Source organism: Athene cunicularia, assembly GCF_003259725.1.
Source record: "Athene cunicularia isolate RWA chromosome 6 unlocalized genomic scaffold, athCun1 chr6_part1, whole genome shotgun sequence".
Lineage (NCBI taxonomy): Eukaryota > Metazoa > Chordata > Aves > Strigiformes > Strigidae > Athene > Athene cunicularia.
The window spans coordinates 12,246,451-12,269,348 of NW_020799105.1; the positions used below are offsets into that span (position 1 = coordinate 12,246,451).

Sequence of the window (22,898 nt, forward strand, 5' to 3'; positions counted from 1 at the left end):
GGTGATTTACTTAAGTCATGGTCATTTTAACTCTCCACTTCCATCCTCCCAGCACAGCTCACTCTATCAGTCTTCCTCTCTTACTATCTGGTGCAGGTAAACCAAATTAATCTACTGCATTACATACAGGTGAAGCTCTGGCTGGTACGAATGCACACAACCAATATGCATAGCTACATGCAAACATAATGAATGAGCCAGCAAACACTTCTGGATCCTGAGTTCAGTAAGGCAATTTTTCCTTCCAAACTGGAGCTATAGGAAAATGACTATATTTATCTTACACACATTTCCAAGTTTAACCAATGTGAGCCTAAAAAACCCCAAATTACCCTCTTGGCTGCCTTCTGGATCCAGAAAGCTAACTGTGGCACAGGTAGGGTGTCACAGGGTAAGCGTGCCACTGGTAGAAAAGTAGGGAGCCAGTAGGGAAGCTCCAACTCGACTCCCTTGCAAGTGAGAAGGATCAATGCCTGAGCCCCTAAGGGGGCTTTCTGTCCTGACAGGACCAGAGGAGGGGTACCCAAGCATTTCACACTGCATCTGGCATGCAGTGCAGGCAAATCCAAAGCTAGGGAGTATGTCACAAATCTCTGCCACTCAGCCAGCGCAAACTGTGCCTACAAGAAAGGGCTGCAATTCTTTACAGTCCTTGCATCAGTCAAATGCATTAATTGCAAGGAACTGCTGGCATGCATTTCTCCTCCTTGGGCTGGCCCAGGAACATGCAGTGCTCACATTCCTAGGGTTCCTGATAAGCCACTGCAGCTGGGGAGTTACTGAACATCTCTCCTCATCTTATGACTCCTTACTCAATCCATGCAAAGCTGGGGCTGTGTCACTTCGTGTCATTAGCGATTGCTTAACAGCTCACTTGAGGCTGCTCTTCCCCCTCTCTCCAGTTGTCTGGTTTTTAAAGCAAGGCTGTACTACTATGGCATGCATGTCCTGCCTCCGTGATGGAGACAGATGCACTCAGAGGGTGCTGACTCACCGACGCAGGCAGATTAAAGTTGGATTGCTGAAGCAGTTGCTATCCCAGCTGTCCCTCTGCCCCCAGCCACAGAAAGACAGCTGAACTACATGCAGATCAACCCCTGAACTGCTACTGTACGTCCCGATGTATGGGGGGACCCAGAATCAGCCCCAGATGATTTTAATCTGCTGGGCTGCAACACGTAGGCAGCCAGGGGCTGCTTCACGTACAGTGCAGATGTTTCAGCTGTGAGGTGGGGACGTCCAGGGGAAGGGAGGAGCGAAGAGCTGGGAGCTCCAGGGGTGTCAGCCGTCCGCCTGGGTCCATGAGTCAACTCGCTGACGCGTGGTAAAGCCACATGCTTTAGTACATGAAGCTCTTCCCATACTGCCGCCGGTCCGTCTCCAAGAGGTGGAAGGGGTAATGCAGTCCCTAGTCATTCTCTGGCCTTTCACAGGCAGGCAGCAAACAAAGCTGGCAAGCAGGGCAGGGGGATTATTTTACCATCTGTGCATTAGAAGCTGGCCCAGGAGTCACCAAGCTCACTTCATGCAGGACATGGCTGCTTTGGCGTGCTAATGACTCCTGCTCACTATCAGCTGGAGCTAGGTTTGAATCAGGGATGAGGAGGTGGAAAACAATTCTCTTTCCTATTTCAGCAACTGCATCCTTTTAGAGGAAGGCCAGTTCAGGGAAGAATGAATCCTCATTTTAAAGAACGCTTCCCATCTGCTGTTTATCAGGCTCCTCACTCTTCACCAGGGCAACCCACAGCCAGCTCTGGGCTGGGGGGACCCCAGACCCTGGGCAGCCAGCCCGCCACAGGGCAGTCCCCAAGGCCCTCAGAGGGCTAGGCAAGGCCTGCTGAGGAAGGGAGGTAGGAGAATATATTTTGCACATTTCAAAAAGGAAACCTGGGACCTGGTATCTCATTCTAGAAAGTAATCATGGACTTAATTGCATTTTGCTGCGGAGTTGCCTTAACATCAAGGGAAAATCAACAGGGATTGTTCAACATCAAGACTAATCTCATATATGGAATTTACTGAACACAGGAACCACATTTTTGCTGGCTCAAGGTGAAATGCTGGGCTAAATTCTCCTTCAGCTGCGAGAAAAGCCCTAGGCACGCTCATCCTGCATTATTCCAACTGTAAAGAGCTTCAATTATACACATATAACCCGTCTCTCCCTTCTACAGCGGTGTCGCAATGCAACAGTGCCTCGCTATGATCAAACTCCTCTTTTATGGCTATAGGAATATGTGGAAGTCTTCTACCCTCATTACACAAATGACTCCTTAGCAGCTTTATTTTAAGAAACTACCCACAACTGGTAACACAACCGCATTTTATCTGTCACGGAGGGGAAGCTGTGACTGACACCTGAGCGTGTCCTCAGCAACTGCGAACCCGCAGGTATAGGGCAGGCCCTATGATGCATCTAAGTAACTACAGTAACTCACCACTCCCTCTGCTCCAGACTGAATCACAGTCCTGCTTCTGGTTACAAACTTGCTTGCTAATCAGACATTTAATACTATTTATACATAGGGAGGAAATACACAATTCCTTTATTGGGATAAAAAACGATACTAAAGAGCAGGTCAAGTTCCAAATCCAGCAGTAGGTTTTAACCGATGTTGTTCCCTTTTTTTTCTCTCTCTTTTTTTTTTTTTTTTTTTTTTTTTTTTTTTTTTTCTTTTAACAGCTGTAGCTGTGCACAGATGGAAAAACATTTGGTCAGAAAGCAGCAAATTAGTGTTTTCAGGCTAGAATTCTGCTCCCACCGCTCCTCCATTTCCATGCAGCTCAGAACGCTTTATTTCTTCTTAGCATTGACATTTTTGCACACCCAATTCATGCCGTCCTTCAGACAGAGAAAGGTAATGTTAGTCAAGCCAAAGGAAAAGGAATCCCCTAATCCCACCCAACCACCATTCTGCAAGCACCATGTTGTGCCTCCTCATCTACCCCCTGCCTGCCCTCTGTGCCCAAAAATGCCATGGGTAAAAAACCAAGCGCTTCATTGCTCAGTAGATGTCGTCACACAGAGGTTATTAAATCTTTCATCTGACCATAAAAAGTATCATTTTCTCATCATGTTGCTATGTGTAGGTCCTTTGAGGAAGGATCATTTTGCAGTCAAGGTACATCAGTGGCAGATGAAGGCTCAGTTCCAGGTTCAACTACAGATGATTTGTGTAACCTCGGGCAAGTCATCTTATCTTTGAGACCATAGATTTTAAGGAGCTGTTTGTTATACAGTCAGCTCCCTGTTAAGAATAATGGCTCTAATTCTCTGCTCAGCTGCAAGCCTTGAAATCCAGATCCATGAAAGCCACTGCAGTAACTGGATCTGGACCCTACTCCCTGTTCCTCAGGGCCCCCACAGAAAATGGGCCCTCAGGGGTCCCACAAAGGTTCAGTGAGAATGGATGTAGTCACATTTTAAAAGGCTGATATACTCTTTAGAGTATTTCCATAAAAGCGTGTGCATGACATCTCTGACCACTGCAAGCAAGATGGTAACAGTTGTGCTGTGAATACCCAAGTTGTGAGTTTATTGCCTGAGATCCCAGAATGGGATAGGCTATTGAAGGGCAAAGCTACATTTTATCTGCTGCTGTCACTTATCTGTTGTGAGATGTGCACAAGGGAGCGCAAATGGCACAATCTCCTCATATTTGTGACCCACCAAATCTGTTACCTCTACCCTGCCTATGAAGTATGTCTGCCAGCATGGAGGCCCAGGGCAGAAAGAGGGCACGTAGGGTTTTGGGGATGAGAGGAGCGTGACACATCTTTGTGCTTGGAAACTGGGCAAATGTCACCTTGGGGTTCTGGAAGGGGGATTTCACTCTGTTATGTTCAATGGTCATTTTTGGATCATTAAAATGATAGTTAGGCCCTAAAAAAGACCAAAGCCTTTGGGCCAGCATTGCTGTTAGCCCCATGGTAGCAGTGTCACTGGCTTCCTATGCCCTTGTCCCCAAACTGCCAAAAGGCTGCCAAGGACCTCAACTGCCCCAAGGACAGCCAGCCGGAGGCACAGCACAGCATGCCCTTGGGGTGAACCAAGACTCACCCCCATGGCTCCCTGTTGCCCCTCAGCCACGAAGGTGGTGGCCGTCAGAGGGAAGCTAAAGAGTTAAGAGAGAAGAGAGGGAGTCCTCAGGGCTTAATCAGAAGCAGAGAGGTTCTCACTTGAAAATACCAATTCACCTTGATAGCTGCACTATGTGACACTTCTTATCTGAAGGGGAGCAGCAACTTCTGAAATCAGCCCTTTGTTGCTGCGTTAAATAAAGAATAAGAGAGCCCAGCTTGTGCTGGGGTGCACATGAGGCCCTACACTAATAACACTTCTAACTCTAACCTTGGGGAGGGTTGATGTCTCCAGTTTCATTTATTTATCTCCACAGCAGAGATCAGTGTAAAACAAATTGTCTGAAATCCTCAGAGCAAATGGGAAAAAACGAGAGGTAGATTCATTTTAAGGCCCAGTAGCTTTGTGTCTTCCCCTTTCAATAACACTGATAACCTAGGTGTAAAACATGTAATGCCTTAAGCAATCAATAGTGTGGTTTAAAGCTTATCACTTTAGAGAGAGAGGGAGCCAGCGATTCCCAGCATGAGGAATGCCAGGGCTTAACAATGGGGCTAGGAGGAGAGGTGTCAAGCCTTTGGCTTGATTGTGTGCTTTAGAAATCTGCATGATTGCCTGCAAAGAGTAAAAATAAATAAATAACTAAAAATGCTCCCACAATGATTTCAGCTTCCCCTGCCTCGGAAGCAATAATCACATTTGCACACATCATGGCATACAAGGCAAGCAGAGCTCCTCATTCATTTTGAATGTAGGTTTATTTGCTGAACCAGAACAGCTGAGACAGCTTAAAGTAATAAATATCAGCTGACACCCTCTGCTATTCAGCACAGTAATCCCAGAAACAATACATCACTGAAAAACAACAAACACGCATCCTATCTTCTACCTAATCTGACCACAACCTGAATTCACGGTGATTAAAACTCTGCCTGCTGCCATTCGGGAGCTCGAGAAGGGGAAAGACAGACCGTTTCAGCACCAGCACGGCGAGGGTCATAAAGCAGAGTTTATGATGGGATTTACCATGGCTGGGAGCCTGGCTGCATCAAGCATATAACGAGGGCGAAAGAATGACATAGCAAAATGCAAGAGGAAAGGTGAACTCCAAACAGGCTTGAAATACGTAAGTAGGTCACTGAACTTTTAAAGCAGGAATAGATTTTTAAAACTCTCTTCTGGCATGAGTTAATTGACAGGAAAAAATCACATTTAATTGTAAATATCTCCCTGCCTGACAGTGATAAAGGCAAAATGAACATGCTCAGCTCTACGTGTGTTGTATCAAAGAGGTATGTGTAAGACACTTTCCTCATCTTCAGTCACACTGCAGCTACATCCATAGCTTCTGGTGCAACTTTCTCAGGGGGCGTGTGTTCTGCAGTGTCCCCAAATGCTTTGAGGAATAGCAAATGTGGTGGAAAGCAAAAGAAACTAAAAGGTACATTTGCAGTTTTTCTACCTAAGGTTTGAAGCAGGATGGAGGGTTGGTAAGAGAGAGAAATCCAGAGAAGCTGCTACAAACACAAAGAGCTGCTATGGGGAAAGCACGCAGGAAGGAGGAAACGGTGCTTGAAAGAGTCAAGTCCACAAGGAGTCAACTGTTGTCATCCTTTGTCCCTACACACTCTGTCCCTATATCTGCATGCTTAAAAGATGGTTCTGTGCAGAAAGTACAATCCCTACAGTAACATTTAGATCTTGATAGATGTCCTTGGGCTGCTTTGTTGAGACACAGAGACATTGGCAGGTACTCTGAGGATGGAGACGGATACAATATTAGTATTCCAGCCTCAAGTCGACCCTGGGAAAACTTAGCCAGGGAAAGATTTCAGATCTTTCAGCTTTGCCTCTCTTAGCTCCTTAACAAGCAGCTAGTAAACTTTACCAAAGCAAAGAGACAGAACTCCAGGGAAGAGGATAATGCTCCTTGCAGAGAAATGCTGCTCGGCACAACCCCGCCTTGCTGCAGTCACATCTGCTATTGTGCCAAGGGAGTTGTACTCTAATGCCCTTTGGGAAAGGACTGGTAGACCCTTCCCCAGGAGAAATAAATAAGTCCTGCTTGAGATTAGCCCACTGCTTGCTTATTCTCTGCATTATCATCTTTGTGGTTATGAGAGTGAAATAATCTGACTTCAAGCACAGTGAACAAGTCCTTTCCACCCCACAAAAAGCCTCTCGATTTCTGCTCCCCTGCAAGCCAGGAATCAGGCAAGGCCACAAACTTGTGACCCCTAATGTGACCTTAAGGACAGCAAAGCTTAATCCTTTCATGTAATCTTCTCTCTGCCATAACAAATTGGGTCAGGCAAGTGCAAAATTCTCCATCTCTAGCATTTTTGGTATACGTTATTTTAACTGTCACTTTCTTCTCTCTCTGCACAGCTAGGACTGTGCCTTCATTATCTGTCATTTCTTTGCACCTCCAGTCATCGTACAGGCTGGCTTTTACAGGCTCCCACAAGTACATTATCCATTGTTTTTTGCCTGGGTGCAAGCTTTTCTTCTGTCCTCTGAGACCTTGTATCCCTGATGCAGCACTGTAGACTCCCTGCTTAAAAATCACAAGACTTTGCCCTGTAATCTGGAAACATGGTTGCTTTTCCTCCAATGCCTGCCCCAGGAGAGCTGCAGTCATCAAAATTGGTTTTAAATCACATTTACAAGTAGCCCCAGAACCTTGTTAAGATGGGGAAGATCCTCATCTAGCCTGCCCTGGCTAAGACATCTTTAAGACAAAACCTAGCTCTGAGGATACAACATTGCCGGGGGGTCCTGTTCTGAATCTTGCCCTTTTGAAAGTGCTGAATCGCAGCATCAGCATAACTTAGGTCTTGGGCTTCGTTCTCAACGGGGTTGAAATAGCCAGGGAGAAGAAGGCGGCTCAACCCTTCCCACAGTCCTTTGGGTCAGACCAGCTCTGGCATAAATTAGAGGAGTTTAGTGGCTACTCTCAGTTCTACTGGCTTTTAATGGTCTCCAGGGGGCCATTATGCTTGGGAGACTCTGGACACAATATGCTGCAGCATCATTCTGGAGGATGATTCCTCAGGGCAGGCTGAGCTCCTGCTGCCTTGATCGGAGAGACTCTTGATTCAGACAAGAAACAAGCTGCTGAGCATGGACTGGTCCAAAGCCTTGAGTCATGTTTAATACACACCCTAGCCCCTAAATAACACCTCCAGCAAGAGAACAGGCTGCAAAGCGGAGGAGTCCTGCCTGCTTTCACCCCACCCTGGCTGGCCAGGGTGGAATGTACATAGCCTTTGCACGCCACGGACTACAACTGGAGATCTGGTCACAAAACACAACCCTCAGAGAGCCTACGTGGCACCAGGGAGCCATTGTGAGGCAACAGTTCCCTTATGTTTCTCTATTGACACTGGCGATCGCCTCCCTTGCTTGCTGTACCCTGTGCAAGGGTCTCGGTGTAAAATGGTGGAAGAGTCTGCTCCAGAGACAGAGCCTAAATGGCTGTGGTGGGCAGCAAAGGCTTTCCTGCTTTCCTAACTAGCAGACCCAAGCAGATATTTTGCTTGAAAAAGTCTCTAAGCATGAGGGATGCCACTCCTCCTTCAATGGCACCATGAAGCCTGATTCACAAGACAAGTGCTGCCCACGGTTACAGTCAGGAGGTAATGAAGTCTTCAGCTGGCATAACTGGGGCTACCAGCTGGCATCCAGAGGATACTATATTAGGTTTCCAGTTAACCCAGTCACCTTTCTTCTGAGCCTGCCCAGGACATTGCTGGGCTCCTTTTCTGAAGTCCCCAACGGTTAATTTTAAAAGAGAAGATGACAATATGGATTCCCTCCTTAATTAACAGTTTTATTAAATAACCCATTTCAAGTTAATAGTTAAATTCTCTAAATTTATATCATTCTATTAACCATAATCTAATCTCATTAACCTTGAAATCCCCAGTCTTAACTACCCAATTCTATACACCATGGTACTAGCAGCTAAACTAATTAAATGACCTTCAAACTATTTCTCCTTCATGTATTGGCATTATTTATCTTTGCTCATTGCTCTTCCTTCAAGCTATCAGAGAAATCTTCCCCTATGAACTCTGTTCTTGCATGTACTCAGTACTAGATATGCCACCACTCTTCCCTGCAAAATCTGTCAGCAATGTCTCCAATTTTACTCTAGCTAATGTATTCCATCAGCAGCGGCGGTTAGCGTGCTCGCTCCTTGGCTTTCATTCTGAATACCTGATGCTTCCACGTCTTCATTTATTTTGCTGTCAGTCGTTGTCATTTCTCAAAGAAATCCTTAAAGCAGTGACCTGAGATTTAACTACATATAGAGAGCTCCTGTTCTGAGCCACTGGTAGATATATTGTGTACCATGATCCTCAAAAACATCTTTCTTAATCTCACTCTTTAAACAAGTTCTTTGATTCTCCTAAATTTTGAGCATGTTGACCTCTCCTTAGAGTCCGAGGACTGACAATGCTGATTCTCCCAGGGCTGATCCAGATTTAGTTTAAAAGCCATCTCCCAAACCATTTTGTTCAGTGAATTTCCAAGGAAAGGGAGAGCTTGACATTCTTGCTGTCTGATTTGACAGGGCTGGAGTTATGGCAGAAGAGAAATGTATGGGTTCTTTCTATAAGCTGTAGAGAGAATGTGACTTCTCTGACCTTTCAGCAATAATCATTTATGGCATAAGCTGCAGTATTTAGGGCAGTGAGACTGTGGACAACAAAGCAGGATGTTATCTGCCCTGCATCTAAATTAATTTGTCTAGATAAGCACGATGAACAAAATTTATAGGCCCACAAATACTTTTCTTTAGCTCTTGCCTTCTGCTTTCTGGAAGTGAATGCAGCAGCAGATTTCATTTCCCCAGTAGAGGGTATTGGGCTGCACATTTTTCCTCTATTAAATGTATAGGGATGCACTGTACTTCAAAAAGAAAGCACAGTAAGAAGGTGCTATCAATGAAGAAGTGTGCAAGCCCACTCCAGAGAGCCCAGAGTTTAGCTTTTCAAAGCTCATGAACAGAAAGTGCCACTTTCTATCATTTAGTTCTTCCGCTTCCAATACGCATCCTTGAATTTCATCTGACACTTACTTTACTGCCCATTTGCAGCTGGAGAGCTCATTTGGACTTCCATAAACTAGAGGAGAGCCGAGATGAGGGAAGAAGGTGACCTATGCCTGCCTGCAATCCTGTGAACTGCAGCCCCACTTTCTTGATCACATTTCTTTGGACATGAATATACACTGCCATTGTGGAATGCATTTCCCTCTATCATCACCACTTCAAAATAAAGATCAGAGTTGAAGACTTTCACAGGCTTCACAGCTGCAACATAGCTGAATTTGTATCTCGGCTAACTAAACAAAGGCCCTTTGGAGGACACCATCTACTACGTTTTGGTCTAAACATCAGGTTAGGAATTTTAAATCAGAGGAACTGTTGTACTGGGTCCGACCAATGGTTCATCCAGGCCAGAATACCTTTTCTGGATGCCAAGGGAAAGAACATGTAGGAACAGGGTCTTCCTTGCACTGTTCTTCCCTCCCATCCACGACCCAAGCCTTTCCTCATTCAAAAGCTGCCTCTGGATCTTAGTGGTCAGTGCTTGCCTGTGGATTCCTTCTTCAGAAATTCTTAGTATTTTTCTTAAATGACTGATAACCTTTGGTCTCCACAACATCCTGTGACAATGAGACCCACAATTTAATTACACTACTTACAAATAAGCACTTATTTTTATCTCTTTTAAGCTGCTGTCTGATTATTTCATTAGTAATGCACTTCCTTTAGCAACGTGAAAAACAGCATATAGTCTATCTGACATTTTTCTACCTTATTTTATAAATCCTGAAGGTGTTCCCACTCTGTCCTCTCTCTTCCAAGTTTCAAGTCCTAATTTCTTTATTATCCCTGTGTACAGATGCCACTCTGTGCTACTGATCATTTTCAACAAAGTATTCTCAAATCTCTCCTAGTTCTGAGCAGATACATGGACAATATTTTTTCTGATGGATAGTTAAGTGCTAGGAAAGGTTACCTAAAGACACTGTGGAATCTCCGTGCCTGGAGATAATTATCACATGATTGGACAAGGCCCTCAGCAACCTCCTCTATACTGACAGTTATCCCTGCTTTAAACATGAGGTTGGTCTAAAGATCTCCTGAAGTCCCTTCAACTTAATTTTTTTGTTGGAGTCTATGATTCTACTACTACTAGATCTTTTTAGATAGGGCAGAGGCATAAATAAATGTCATGTTCAAGGTATGGGCCCACCATGCCTTTATTCTGCTACAAAATAAATGTTTCCTGGGATGTTTCTTGTTTGCTTTCAGATAACTCTCTAGCATTTGATTTTCCTCTCTGGTCTTTGATGAGCACTAAGCTGCTGTTCCCAACGATCTGCTTCTGAGTAATGGCAGCTAATTTTGAGTCCATCATCATATGTGTACGGTTAGGACTGTTGTTCCTCGTGTGCATTATTTTGCACTTGTCAACACTGGATTTCATCTGCCACTTTACTGCCCACTCAGTATTGCAGGCTTCTTCTGCAACTCTTCATTCTCAGCTTGAAATCTGACTATCCTGAACAGCTCTCTATCATCTGCAAATAAGGTTTTACTGAAATTGCAGTGAAGATAAATGCCTTCACCATTCTCTTTCTTTAAATATCAGTGAAGGAAGTACTCCTGACTGCTCAGATTTCGAGCACTGCAAATATTTCATTAATTCAGGAAAGCCTGAGTGAAATAAACAAACCTAGGTTCCATTTACATTACAAAGAGGTACTGTACTGCAGGAACTGGCTAGAGCACAGGAGTCCAAGACACAGCTATTACAGTTCAGCACAGGAACACAGCTCAGCCCCCCCAGTGGGTTTTTGCTGCCCCACATGCTGCCATTACATGGGGCCTTGCCCCACATGCAACTCCTGTGTTTCTTTGGATCAGAAAGATTGAATGGTTTCTCTCTGGTGCCTAGGTTGAGTCAAATGCCAAACGACATTAGTAACAAAGGTAAATCAGATTTCTAAAGTGCACACTTGTAAAGTCAAAGGGATTAATAGTAAAAGACGGTTTGTTTTGTGAAAATGATTAACCTGACAGCAGTCTCTTTAGCATAAATCAGTGTCTTCATTTGGCACAGCCAAGGGGTCCTGGGTGTGGAGGCAATAACTCTCCCCTTTCCCAGGGATGGAGAAATCCCAAGGACCCACAGATAACCCTTCCCTTTGCACAGGAGATGAGACACGCGCCCCCCATATTCTGTGATGCAAGGGTTTGGCTGCACTGACCCTCCTTCATGAGGCAGCCGGTCCAGCCCCACCCTGCAGATCAACAGAAAACAATCTCTTACAGATGGCCTGCTGGCACAGCAAGCCTTCTCCAGAGCCTCACCTGTACTCCCTCTCCTGAAAGAGCTGAACAAGACTGGATCTGCCAGACTCTGTCCCGGATTGTGTGTAGGTTCAGTCCCTCAGCAATCTCCGAAGCAGGGGCAGCCGTCAGCAAATCCTGCTTGTTAGCGAATATGAGCACTGGGACTCCACTAAGCTTTTCTTCATCCAAAAGCTCAGCCAGCTCCTGTATCATTTACAAGGGAGTGAGGTGGGGGGAAGACAGAGAGAGGGAAGGGAAGAAAACCTTCAACCACCAGTGGTTGTCTCTAATTAGAAATATATTTAGGGCAAATGCTAGAAGAGTATGTTCCAGTGAAACCTAGATCTTATTATAAGAGAGCAAAAATGTATACAATCATCTCTGCCCAAGGTTCAAAAGCTATTTCTTCCAATTACAGGTTACAAAAATCTTCATCTTGGTCTGAAATTAGCAGTTGCCTTAAAGGCTACAACTCTGTGTTTTACCATTCCCTGCTCCCAAGAGACCAAAACTGATGAAACAGCAAAAAAACATGTAAATTGGCAGTATGAGGAATCTGTCTTTAGTTATTGCCTGACTGCCATTTGTACCTGAGCAGCCATTGACACCAGCCCTGATATCTTTGCTAATAATGCGTTTCAAGTTTTTTATACACTGCAATTTGAGTGGGAGAGGACCTTCCACCACCAACACCACATACCCCACCCCACCGAAATGGAATCTCTCTCCCCCAAGAAAGTGTGGATGCTTTTGAAGGCATTGGCTAGCTGAAGACAAGCTACATCAGCTTTACTAGCTGGATTTTGGCTCCATATGCACACAACACATTGGGTGGCATCTTGAGAAATGGGTTTGTTCATTGAAAACTGGGTGACTCAAAGAGATTCTTTTAATAGGTCAAATCTGAATCTGCAGTGGATCAACGATGGCTTAAATACTTCATGTCTAGGGTTGTGCAATGGCCTCATGTGAAACAAGCAGTCTCAAGTCACTTCCCTATGTGAACATATGACAAACCCAGCAGAACTTGAAACTGTAGGGACTTCTGGCATTACAGATAGATGAGTACAGGAGATTTTTGTGGGCTCCTTATTTAGCTGGAAAGGTCTCATGCTCTCAGATACTGTCCTAACATCTTTCATCCACTGACTAGAAACTTTTGGATTAAATGAGTGCAGTTGGGGAGATGCTAAACTGCAGTGGAAATCTGACTCCATCCCCCCAAAAGCAATGTTTAGTTTGGAAACCAGGACGAGAGAATGGAGTTATAAACAGAGTTGGCTGGGAATTTTTCAACAAAATAGGTCTTTCATCTGACATGGCTGATTTATTGAAACCAAAAGTGCTTGCGAAAATATGAGGGGTCCAGGCTGACTCTGCCTGACTCGGGCAAGTGCCCTAAGCTTCTGCTTCTTCTCACTCTCTTTTGCCCAATGAATATTTAATTACTGATATAAACAAAATAGCTTCAAGAGGGGAAAGGTTATCCCCACCCTTAGAACAACCAACAGTTCTGCTGTTAGCGTGTGGCCATGATACCTGAGAAGCAAAAGATCAAGTGCCTCCTTCAAATCAGACAAGAACAGAGGGCTTTAAACTAAAACTCCCATGTCTGGGGGGTAAATCTGTTGCTAGCTATTTTGGGACACTGTCACTTTCTGAATTTTATGAAAGAAAGTTCAAAAGTACTATTTTTGTTTCATCCTAAAACACAAAATGTTACAAAACTTCAAAACTTTGCAAAACGGAAATCTTATTTTCTGGCCAGTCCTAGTTACAAAGTTCTTAAGGTTTTTTTTTCAGTTGCATCCAAAAGACAATCAAGTCAATATGATTTCCATTTCAACTTTGTAAATAAGAAAATAGGATTCCTCAGGGTCTTGGTTTGGCAAGGTTTAAAGGACTTAGAGAAGTTTCTGCTTTCAGTATTCGGCTCCATTTGCTATTATTGTATAACTTTAATGCAAACCGTTCTATTTAAACAGAATTAGGCTACCTATTTTTCTTGTTTCACATCTACCAAAATAATCTGCATTGATGTTGAAAGGCAAGTCTCTTGAAATGCAAATTTCTCTCATAAACAACAAAATAATCTCCGTAACTTTTGTGAGCAAGGGGCACTCAGAAGCACTAAATTACTTCAAAGGAAGCTGGGCATAAGTAACTTACCTGACCCGTTTCTTCAAACCTCTTCCTATCTGCACTGTCAATGACATAGATCTGAAAAAGAAATGAGAGGAAAAAATTACTCTTCCCAGAAGACACTATTCCAAAGTGTCATGTGCTTAAGTGAGCTGAGCCTAATAATTATGCTTTGGGCAAAAAGATCCCTGGTATTATTTATAGCAAATGTTGACAAAACTTCACAACGCTCTGAAAGGAGAGGAACCGTCCCTTTTAAAGCTAGGGGGGGTGAACAGCCGTGTGGGTAGAATCAGAAAGGAGCTAGGGGCAGTACTGGGGATGCTCTCACCATCTCCATGGCATTCAGATAATAATCTGAAGAGAACAGGAGACTGCCTGGTATCTTTTCAAATGACTGGCTTACAAGCCAGGCATAGGAGGGCAGACATGGTCTTTCACCCTAGCAAAGTGTACAACACTGCACTGGTGTGGCAATGCCATGCCATCACCTCCTCAGGAAGCCACCAAGGCACACAATGGCACTCATATTGGGGACACTGAGTTCCTCTCCATCAGGCGATCCTACTGCAACCTCCTGGAGCAACCTGGGGAGGAGCGCTGCCAGCTTGTCCACCAGGATGATGGAGAAGACGGGGAGCAGCTGGCTCACAAAGACTGACAGCAGAGTCCTGCCACCCTCTCAGGGCTGGGCACCACACTGCACAGTCCACAAGGAGGTCCCAACCAGGCACCCTGTCCCCTGGTATGGAGAAGGGTGGATCCCCTTGGTCCACAGGCCCCCTGCCTTGGGAGGGCATCTCCACCCTCTCCAAGCAGCATGGCATGTGCTGATTCCTTTATGTAAATGCAGATGAGCCTTCTCAATGAAGGCAGCTCTAGGTCTGCACAGGCTAAAAGGCTAATCAAAGGTCCCCCTAAATATATAATTTGTAAGTCCATCCACCCTCCTTCCCGCTAGCAATGCTATTGCAGTTCAGAGCACACAAGTATCAAACTACATCTAAAGAAATGGGGAACCTCAGTATAACACTCAGGCAAGAATAGCCTGATAGCCCTTTTTCATTACTTGGTACAGGAAGGTTTTTGAAGGAGAAGGGCTCTGGGACAGCAGACAGGGACAGGACTGGTGACAAACACTGAATATTTTGCTTCCAGTCCCTGCCATTCCTCATCAGTGATGATTGAAGCTGCTAGCATGTCATCTGCATGCTCTTTGGTGGCTTACAGGGAGCAAGTGTCAGCCTGGTTTTCAGGGAATAGATGAGCACAGCACCCCGCCATCAAGATAAATGGCATCCTTGCAGGCAGTCTCAGCATAAGACTCCATGCTTCCAGGATAATTTCAGCCAAATAGTACAGGGAGGGAAGGTCTCTAACAGTAATATCTATTAAACTGTAGGCACTCCCTTAATGACCAGTGTTGGAGTTGTTTGAAATGGGACCAAACACACAGCAGGAGAATCTGTATGCCAGGCCTGAGGAGGTAACCCAGCAACCTTGCAGTCCTCTCTGCTGATCACTTGGGGTCTGCAGTCCTCCTGGGGCCGGGCTGATGTGCACTGACAGAGGCTGGGGGACATGCAGCAGAGCTGGACGCAGCTGCGTGGGGATGCATCAGCAGTGCACGCACGTGGTGCCACGTGATGGGGAAAGGCCTGTGGCACACCGTGACACACGGCCTCTCCTTGCACTGTGATCCCAAGCACGTGCACCAATACTGTATCAGCTACGCCCGTCCTCTCTACCCCTCCCAAGCATCCACCCCATTTGGGGTAGGAAACACAGACCAAAATAAAGAAAGAAGTGGCAGGGCTGGCAGCTGTGCTCTGGGGTGAAACTAGACTGTCATCTGTCCTCCTTTGGGACATCTTAGGGGAAGCTTAGCAACACATGAACGCAATAGTTGAGTGCTACTTCTCAACTGAAAGGCAGCACCTCCCATTGTACGGTGCTTTTGTAACTGGCAAGGAAGAGCTCCGAGTCCCAACCAGCCAGGCTTTCTCCTGCACCACTCCATTCCTTGCTAGGGAGCTATTTTGCAAGACGAGAATTAGAGACAACAGCGCTCGAGGCGAAAGCCACAAAAGCACAGCACAGAGAAGGTAAAGTATGTGCCGAGTGCCTACTTCCAAACCAGAAAGCACTGTGCCAAATAGCTGCAGGTGCCTGTCTGAATATGCAATCAGCCAGATATCCACACCTTATTTGCCTGGGCTAAGCTTCCAAATATCACAGGTGTGTGATGCAAGACCAAGCTCTCATTCAAAGGCACCTGCATGGATATGAATTTGCAATCACTTCCTGCTTTTTAATACTCTTTAGAGGGTTCTTTCTGCTTTGTGCAATACAGTTTAGGAGAAGACAGAAGCAGAGGGTCCTGGGAACTGTAGTGTATCTCATCTCCACCTTCCTTCTATGGCCAGGGCCACACAAGAGCCTGCTTCTGGCTGTGGTGCTCAGCAGCACCATTTGTCAGTTTGAACTGCCATTGAGTACACCATATTGGAGGAATGGAGCTTGAGAAAGAAATTCCCATAGAGTTGGGTCCCTCCTTTGAGCAACATGCCAAAACAAAACCTGGAGTAAGTGGGTTGGGCAAAAATTGCAAGTGGTGGGACTAGATGAAGAAATATGAGGGATAAGTTGGCTCAACCTACAGATGCATAACCTGCACCAGGTTTGTCAGAGGGTAAAAATTGCTGGCTAAAACAAGCGTGAGGGCTAGCAAAAGACAGAGTCATCAGCATATACATGATCCCAGTTTTGGTGTGTATGGACATAGCAAAGCACTGCACTAACATGCCAACAGCTCCCAGTCTGGGACTGGGTGTCAGCATGGAGTGTAGGCAGGGGAGCTCAGGTCCATGTTCAGTTACTCCTTCAGAGTTCACACCGCTTCTTCCCCCAAACTGATTCTGCTTCTATCTACCGTTTTCCTACTTGTATGAAAATAAGGGTTTTCTCTGTATGTTGCTTTAACTGGGGTGAGAGGAAGGCAGGGAAAACAACTGCTTCCATCTCCTTCAGTCTTCAAATTCACCTTTATTTCTGCATCTCCTATGTAGCACACACTGGGAAGGGTGGAAGCCCACAGGCCAGTATAGATCATTGCCTTTACCAGCAGAGTCTTCCAGATATTGTTTTGTGGTTGTGCAGTCTCTGCAGCCTGAGCACCTGCCATAGCAGGCAAGGATCCCCTAGCTGCTGCTTTGCAGTGTTGACTTTGATCTGCACACCTACTGCCTCCCCACCACCCACAGCTGTAGAGCTTGGATGCAATGGACGCAATCACTGCACAGCCATGCCATGTCCCCCTTCTCGATGGCCACAGAGGAGTACCTGAAGTGTGTCCTGCTAGTTGCTCAAACCCAGATCTTTCCCCTAAGGATATCTCACCACTACTCTTTGAAAAAGCAATCAACCAGGTTAAACTGTTGTGGTGGTTGCCCTCAAACATCAGATTTCAAATTAAGGCTGAAAAAGGGGAGTCTGCACAAGAGATTGCTGAGGGTTTATTAGTCCCATTTAAATAACAGCTTCATTTGGACAATGCAGTCTAAATCTGCAGGTGCAGCCAAGACCCTTCAGGACCCCAACATGAGCCTTGGAGCAGAAAGTCCTACTCCTAGTTGCTCCAATCCTTCTGTGCAAGTGAGTCTGTGTGTGTGACAGGAGGGAGGAAGGGCATCTTTCTGAGAGCTTCCTGCTTTCCCATGGGAGCCCTGCAGACCTTGCCTTTTCTCTGCTCCCACAGGAAACAGTGCTTGGGGCAAGGAGAGGTCTGGAGCCCCCAGCCTGACTTCATCCTGGCACACATGGCTGCATGTTAGAGGTGCTCTTTGAAACTATCAGGACAGCACTTGGAGGGTCCCAGGATAATGTACTCTGACATGGAAACAAAAAGGTCCTGCACAGTAAATACAACTGTAGTCATCTGTGGCTAGTTGTAAGGTAATTGCACCTAAGATGTCAAAAACATTAAAGGACAGTCTTATGATTTAAAGGACTAAAGGAAAAGACAAGGGGTCTCTGTGTCCCTCAGCCAAAAGGTTTCCTATCTGATGCAAGACACAGCATTTAATTCTGGTGTGCCTCAGTTTCCCCAACCAGAAAACAAAGGCACCATACTGACCTACCTCTACACATGAGGCTTAAGTTACTAATGCCCATGACAGGTCTCCAGAGTCCCCAGTGAAAGGAGCTACACATGGGCAAACTACAAGTTATTAATGTTCTTTCATTTGAAGGAGACTGAGATGAGAGGAAAGGAACTGGCTATAACCAGCACCATCCTATTAAAGTAAAAACATACAACTGAATGATTTCTCCAAATATCACTGTAGTTTTCTTACTGCACCCAACCAATCTTGCCATTTCACTCAGAATAACTTCTGTTACAATGGCAATGGTGTTGCTGAGGACTGGGACATTACATTACTTGTTCCTGAATTTCTGGCTGAGACCTCGGAAAGCCAATGCATGAACACAGCATTCAACTACAGCCAATACTCACAAGGATATCGGTGTTTTCAAAATAGTTCCTCCAGTACGGCCTGATCTTCCTCTGTCCACCTATGTCCCATACGTTCAGCTTGAAGCCTTGAGACTGTACACTTTTGATGTTAAAACCCTGAAGAGAGCAGAAACAAAGCCACATAGAGCATAAACCCAAATGGCTGGATCACATACATGAGCAGACATTAACACCTTATATATCCCATGCCTGCAATATGTAGCGACATGGGCTGGGCAGCCACAAAGATGGATCGGCTGTGGGAGAGGTACTGGCAAAAGTGAACACAGCTGCCAAACCATCAGTTTGCCAGTGTTCTTGGGTCATGGGTTGATGCTGTCATGGCTAGAGACACATGATGCAGTTAGTACCCTGGGAGGGCTCAGCAGGGTGGGTGCAGGAAGAGGTGGGAGAGCTGCAGATAAGGAAAAAACAAGGACGCTATGAGAAGCAACACTGAGCTCGTGAAAGCTGAGTAGAGAGCCCCAGCTAACATGAAGCCAGAGGTCTCAGCTCAATTCGAAACGACACAGCTAATGCCGGCCTTAAAAGAGCAACAGCTGCACGTCTGAAGGGTCCATTTCATCAATTAGAGCACCAATTGAAAGGGCATTCAATTAGAAAAACAGGATGTGGCATGGGCTGGCAACACACTTCCACACCACCCAGGGGACTGGGGCTTGGAATTGGGGTGTCAGGGCTGGGAGTTTTGGGAAGCAGCTACAGGGTGGGGGGAAGGATCTCCCATAGCTCTCTAGCAACCTCCTCTGGTCAACACAGGAGTGATGCTGCAGTGCTTCAGATGGGAGACAACTCTCTCCCCAACCCTGAGGCTCAATGAAAGGGGACCAGAGGCATCAGAAAGGGAGTATTGGAATATACATGACCCTTGGAGCTGGCTAGGTGAAAGATGCAAGGGGCTTGCCCCCTGCTGCAGCATTCCCTGTACATGTCCCCTGTTTGGCAAGGGCAACAAGAACAAAGTCTCATCCATACAACCCTATCATGACCCAAAAGCCTTCTGCAGAACTCCACAGCACTCATCCACTTTTACAATACCGGACAGATCTGGCCTGGTACTCTCTGACTCCTTCAGGGACCCTGTTCTTGTGCAGAAAACACACAAACTTAATGGTGCACCAAGCTTCAGTTGCTCCCCCTTTTACTGAAATACTCCGCTGAATCATGAGTGCTTTGTATAGTAAGGCAGGTGGGACTACAAGAACCGCCATGGGCAGGGAAAGGCCTTCCTCACCTGTGTTGGCGTGATGTGGCTGATGTCCTCAGATGCCAGCTGTTTCAGGAGTGTGGTCTTGCCTGCATTATCCAGTCCCAAGAGGAGGATTCTCACCTCCTGGTCTGGGGTGCTTTTCAGTTTACGCAGGATTGACAGTAAACCCTAAATCCACAAGAGAGATCATAGTTGTTATTTCCCCCTCCATGACTGTCACCACGCCATGCCATGTCCTCCTCCTGTGAGGTGGGTTCTGTATGGCAGTGGATCCCAGGACACCTTGAACCCCTTCCTGCAGTCCCTGTTCCCATTTCCTCTTCTACTCGTCCCCCTCACTCCTATTTTCCTTCATCTCAGAGAGTATCCACAAGGTCTCAGACAGCACAAATGTCGCTCAGTGGGGTGCACCATTGGCTGCATTGCTCTTGTCACACAGCTGTTTGGCATTCCCTGTGCCAGGAAGACAGTACTATGCATATCATGTGTAGGAGCTGCAGACCAAGTCCTTGCAAGCTCTTCATTATCTTTATCAGAGGGAAAACCCATTAATTTAATCTCCCTCCTAGTTAACTGCAGGTTACTATGTACCTGACATCAGTTCTTTTCATAGTAACTCCCTGATCATCTCAAACCCCGTTTATCTGTCTAAAACATGCTGGACCCATGGGGCACGTGCAGTTCTGATTCTCAGGATGTAGCACTTAACAACTATCTCAGATCACCACACATCCTCACTAAGAAAAGCACAGTGGATTTCAGTCATTAGCCAGGCTCAGCTCTCTGAGCTGACAGTATCACTCAGGATTAGGAAACAGAATATGCAGGTCAGCTCATTTACAACTGTGCACGTTACAGCAGCACACCCAAGCTTTTGTCAGTGCCACCGCTCACAGACCTGCACCTCTCTAAAATGGCTGGAAAAATATTCTGGATCCTGGCATGTAACCAAGGGATGCAAATCATCCAAATTCCACCCGCCTCTCACTGCCCAGCCCAGCTCCACAGGAGAGGGGCAGTTGCAGCCAAGGGCACAGGAGAAGGCTGAGTCCATGACTGCCTGGGTGTCCTTGGACATGTCGCCATGCTGCTCTGCACCCCCCTGCTTGTCAGACACCTCTCCTCGGAGCCTGAGCAGCTCACACCACACTGAGACCCAGCCTGGGGACACAGATGCTCTTGCAACTAATTTGCCTGAGCAAATCCAGGTGAGGAATACACCTACAGCCCTTTCCAGAGCCCTCAGGAGTCCTGCTAGGTCTCTCACAGACAGTTCCTATGTTGAAGCCCACTAAGACCCAGAGCTGGGAACAAAGTTCAAATATCAGCACAAACCTGGGCCCAGGGGGCCCATCTCTCAAGCTTTTTTGCTCTCCCATTTGCAAAATGGAGACAATGCTTCTTGTCGACCTGCAAAGGTGAATCAATTAAATGTCATGAAGTGCTTTGTTGCTATGAGAAACTACACCCTCTAAATATTCCTGCTGGGAGCCAAGGACTATTTGAGCCATGAAGGTTGCTCCTGATCCCCTCCAGACCACAGCAATCAGAAACCTGTACTCAAGATAAGGAGCTGTGGGACGTGGTACAACTGTCATGACTGCAATGCATCCCCCATGTGTGCTAGTGCCCTTCTTTTGAATCCTGGAGAGCCTCACCTCAGCCATTTGGAAACGGCCACCTTCAACTGCTCATTACGCTGCTCCAAGGTGGGGAGCGTTTTGGAAAGGACACAGTGCTACACGTCACAGTGCCAAAGTCTTCAATAATGCAGGATGAAAACACACTGAGATTTAAATGCACATGAGATTTAATGCACCTCCTAAGCATTTCTGATTTGCAAATAATTTATTGGTTTTCCATTTAATCACCAGACACAGCTCAAAACACAGGCATGATGTGTAAGAAATAGGGAGAAGAGAAGAAACAGTAAAACTGGGTTTGAAATATTTGTAGAAAGTTGCAGGACTGCCACTGTTACTATGCTTTTTAAAAGCACTGTGGAAAGCTGAAGTTCAGAAATTCAGAGCTCGTGCAAGGAATAGTAAAACTGCAGTCTTACAGCCCAATAAGCAGGCTCAGGGTATCACCTACTTCATAAAGAGGCTGGTAAAAAACTGAGAATCCAGACCTGGCTCAAGAGCTGTTAATGAGGAAGGGGCTCTGCTTGGTAGAGGGTGCCATGCCTGTACAGTGCAGGCACAGTAAATCCCCAAACTGCTTTTAGTCAGCGTACAGGCCCGTAACATCACGTGCCGAGCCCTGAGGACCAGATGCTCACAGCTGGTTCTCACCCGTGGGCCTGTAGCTAATGAATTTGAAGGGCTGTGTTTAGTGCAGGCAGTTGCTGCAAGCCCTTCTACCCCAACCGCTCATCTCCCTGGCCAAGCCATGCTCTGCCCCCATGACAGTCTGTACTTCCACATGTCTGAGGGAAGAGAAAAGGAACAGTGACAGAAATATCTCTAATGCTTGTTTACATGCATGTCCTAACTGCCCTTGACATCATTAAAAAACACAAGTTTTAACTGCATGACTAGTAACACATTTTCTTTTCACCTGCAGTCAAATTTACAGTTGTGTTTGTTGGCTTGTAAATCCATGGGTTTCAGCTCAGGGTGGACAGACCCCACAGGAGCAGGAACTCTAAAATTCACACATTCTCCCTCCTTTTCAGGGAAACACTGAATTTCCCATTCTATGAGCCTGACCCAAAGCCAACACATACCAGCCAAAGTGCTACTGCCGACTTCAGAGAGCTCTGAATCAGGCCCTATTATTTTAGTTTATTGCTCACAGTTAAAAAAAGAAGCTGTTGAAATGCTAATCCTATTCACAGCACCACTCACTAAGAGCAGAACAGTGTATCCCAGAGCAGATCAGGATTAGGAGCCTTTATATTTCAGAATTCAACTCCTAAATAACTGAGCGCAAAGAAATGTATTACAAAGTATTGCTTATCTACCACGGAGCAATTCTCAGGGGTCGGGAAGAGGAACAGTTGTAAATGTTAATAGAGCTTCTCCCATTGTAGACGGATGCTATTTCTGGGCTAGTATGACAGCCTATGAGAAAACGATCAGCATCGTTCCATATTCTACTCAAGTGACACTGCTGCATGGCTGATCACAGGATTATCTGGGGTAGCCAATAGAAGAGAGGATATATATAGAAATAAAAGTATTCTCTAAGGTATAAAGTAAGCTGATTTAAAAGGCTGGAAGACAAGCAAGCCAACATAGAGAAGTGGACTTTATTACAGTAGCTGCCAGCATAGGTTGCATGGTCTGTATACACAACTTAAATCAAGAGCCAAATAGTAGTAATGGTTACTATGATTGCTACTATTTTGTAAATATTATTTAAAACTTGAACCCAGCATTCTCCCTCTAGTAAGTGAAGATTTAAGATGAAGGAAAGCCATGCACAGATGAATTTCTAACATTATGGGTTTTTTTAATTGGTCTTATGAGCACACCGGCTAGGAAGACAGAAAGCATTGCCTGACAGCTTAGTAGACTGGAAAAAATAACTCAGCTGAGATCCCTGCTGC

The 22,898-nt window shown here is 45.7% G+C and overlaps 1 protein-coding gene across 1 annotated transcript; it reads right to left on the reverse strand.

The window, feature by feature from the left end:
• Nucleotides 1-370: 370 nt before the first annotated feature.
• ARL3 (ADP ribosylation factor like GTPase 3) lies at nucleotides 371-21,027 on the reverse strand. The gene is made up of 6 exons (XM_026850989.1): nucleotides 21,004-21,027; nucleotides 19,370-19,513; nucleotides 18,115-18,231; nucleotides 13,626-13,676; nucleotides 11,475-11,660; nucleotides 371-2,845 (listed from the first exon to the last, which is right to left on the reverse strand). Exons 1-6 carry the CDS (start codon nucleotides 21,010-21,012, stop codon nucleotides 2,798-2,800), a joined length of 555 nt encoding a protein of 184 aa, XP_026706790.1. The 5' UTR covers nucleotides 21,013-21,027; the 3' UTR covers nucleotides 371-2,797.
• Nucleotides 21,028-22,898: the final 1,871 nt, after the last annotated feature.

Bases quoted from the DNA above. Each gene is read 5' to 3' on its own strand.
- ARL3 (XM_026850989.1), bottom strand. The intron at 13,677-18,114 runs GTGAGTATTGGC...TTTCTTTTTCAG, and splicing joins TTGAAAACACCGATATCCTT to ATCTATGTCATTGACAGTGC. The intron at 2,846-11,474 runs GTGAGGCTCTGG...CTCTGTCTGAAG, and splicing joins TTTCAGGAGAGGGAGTACAG to GACGGCATGAATTGGGTGTG.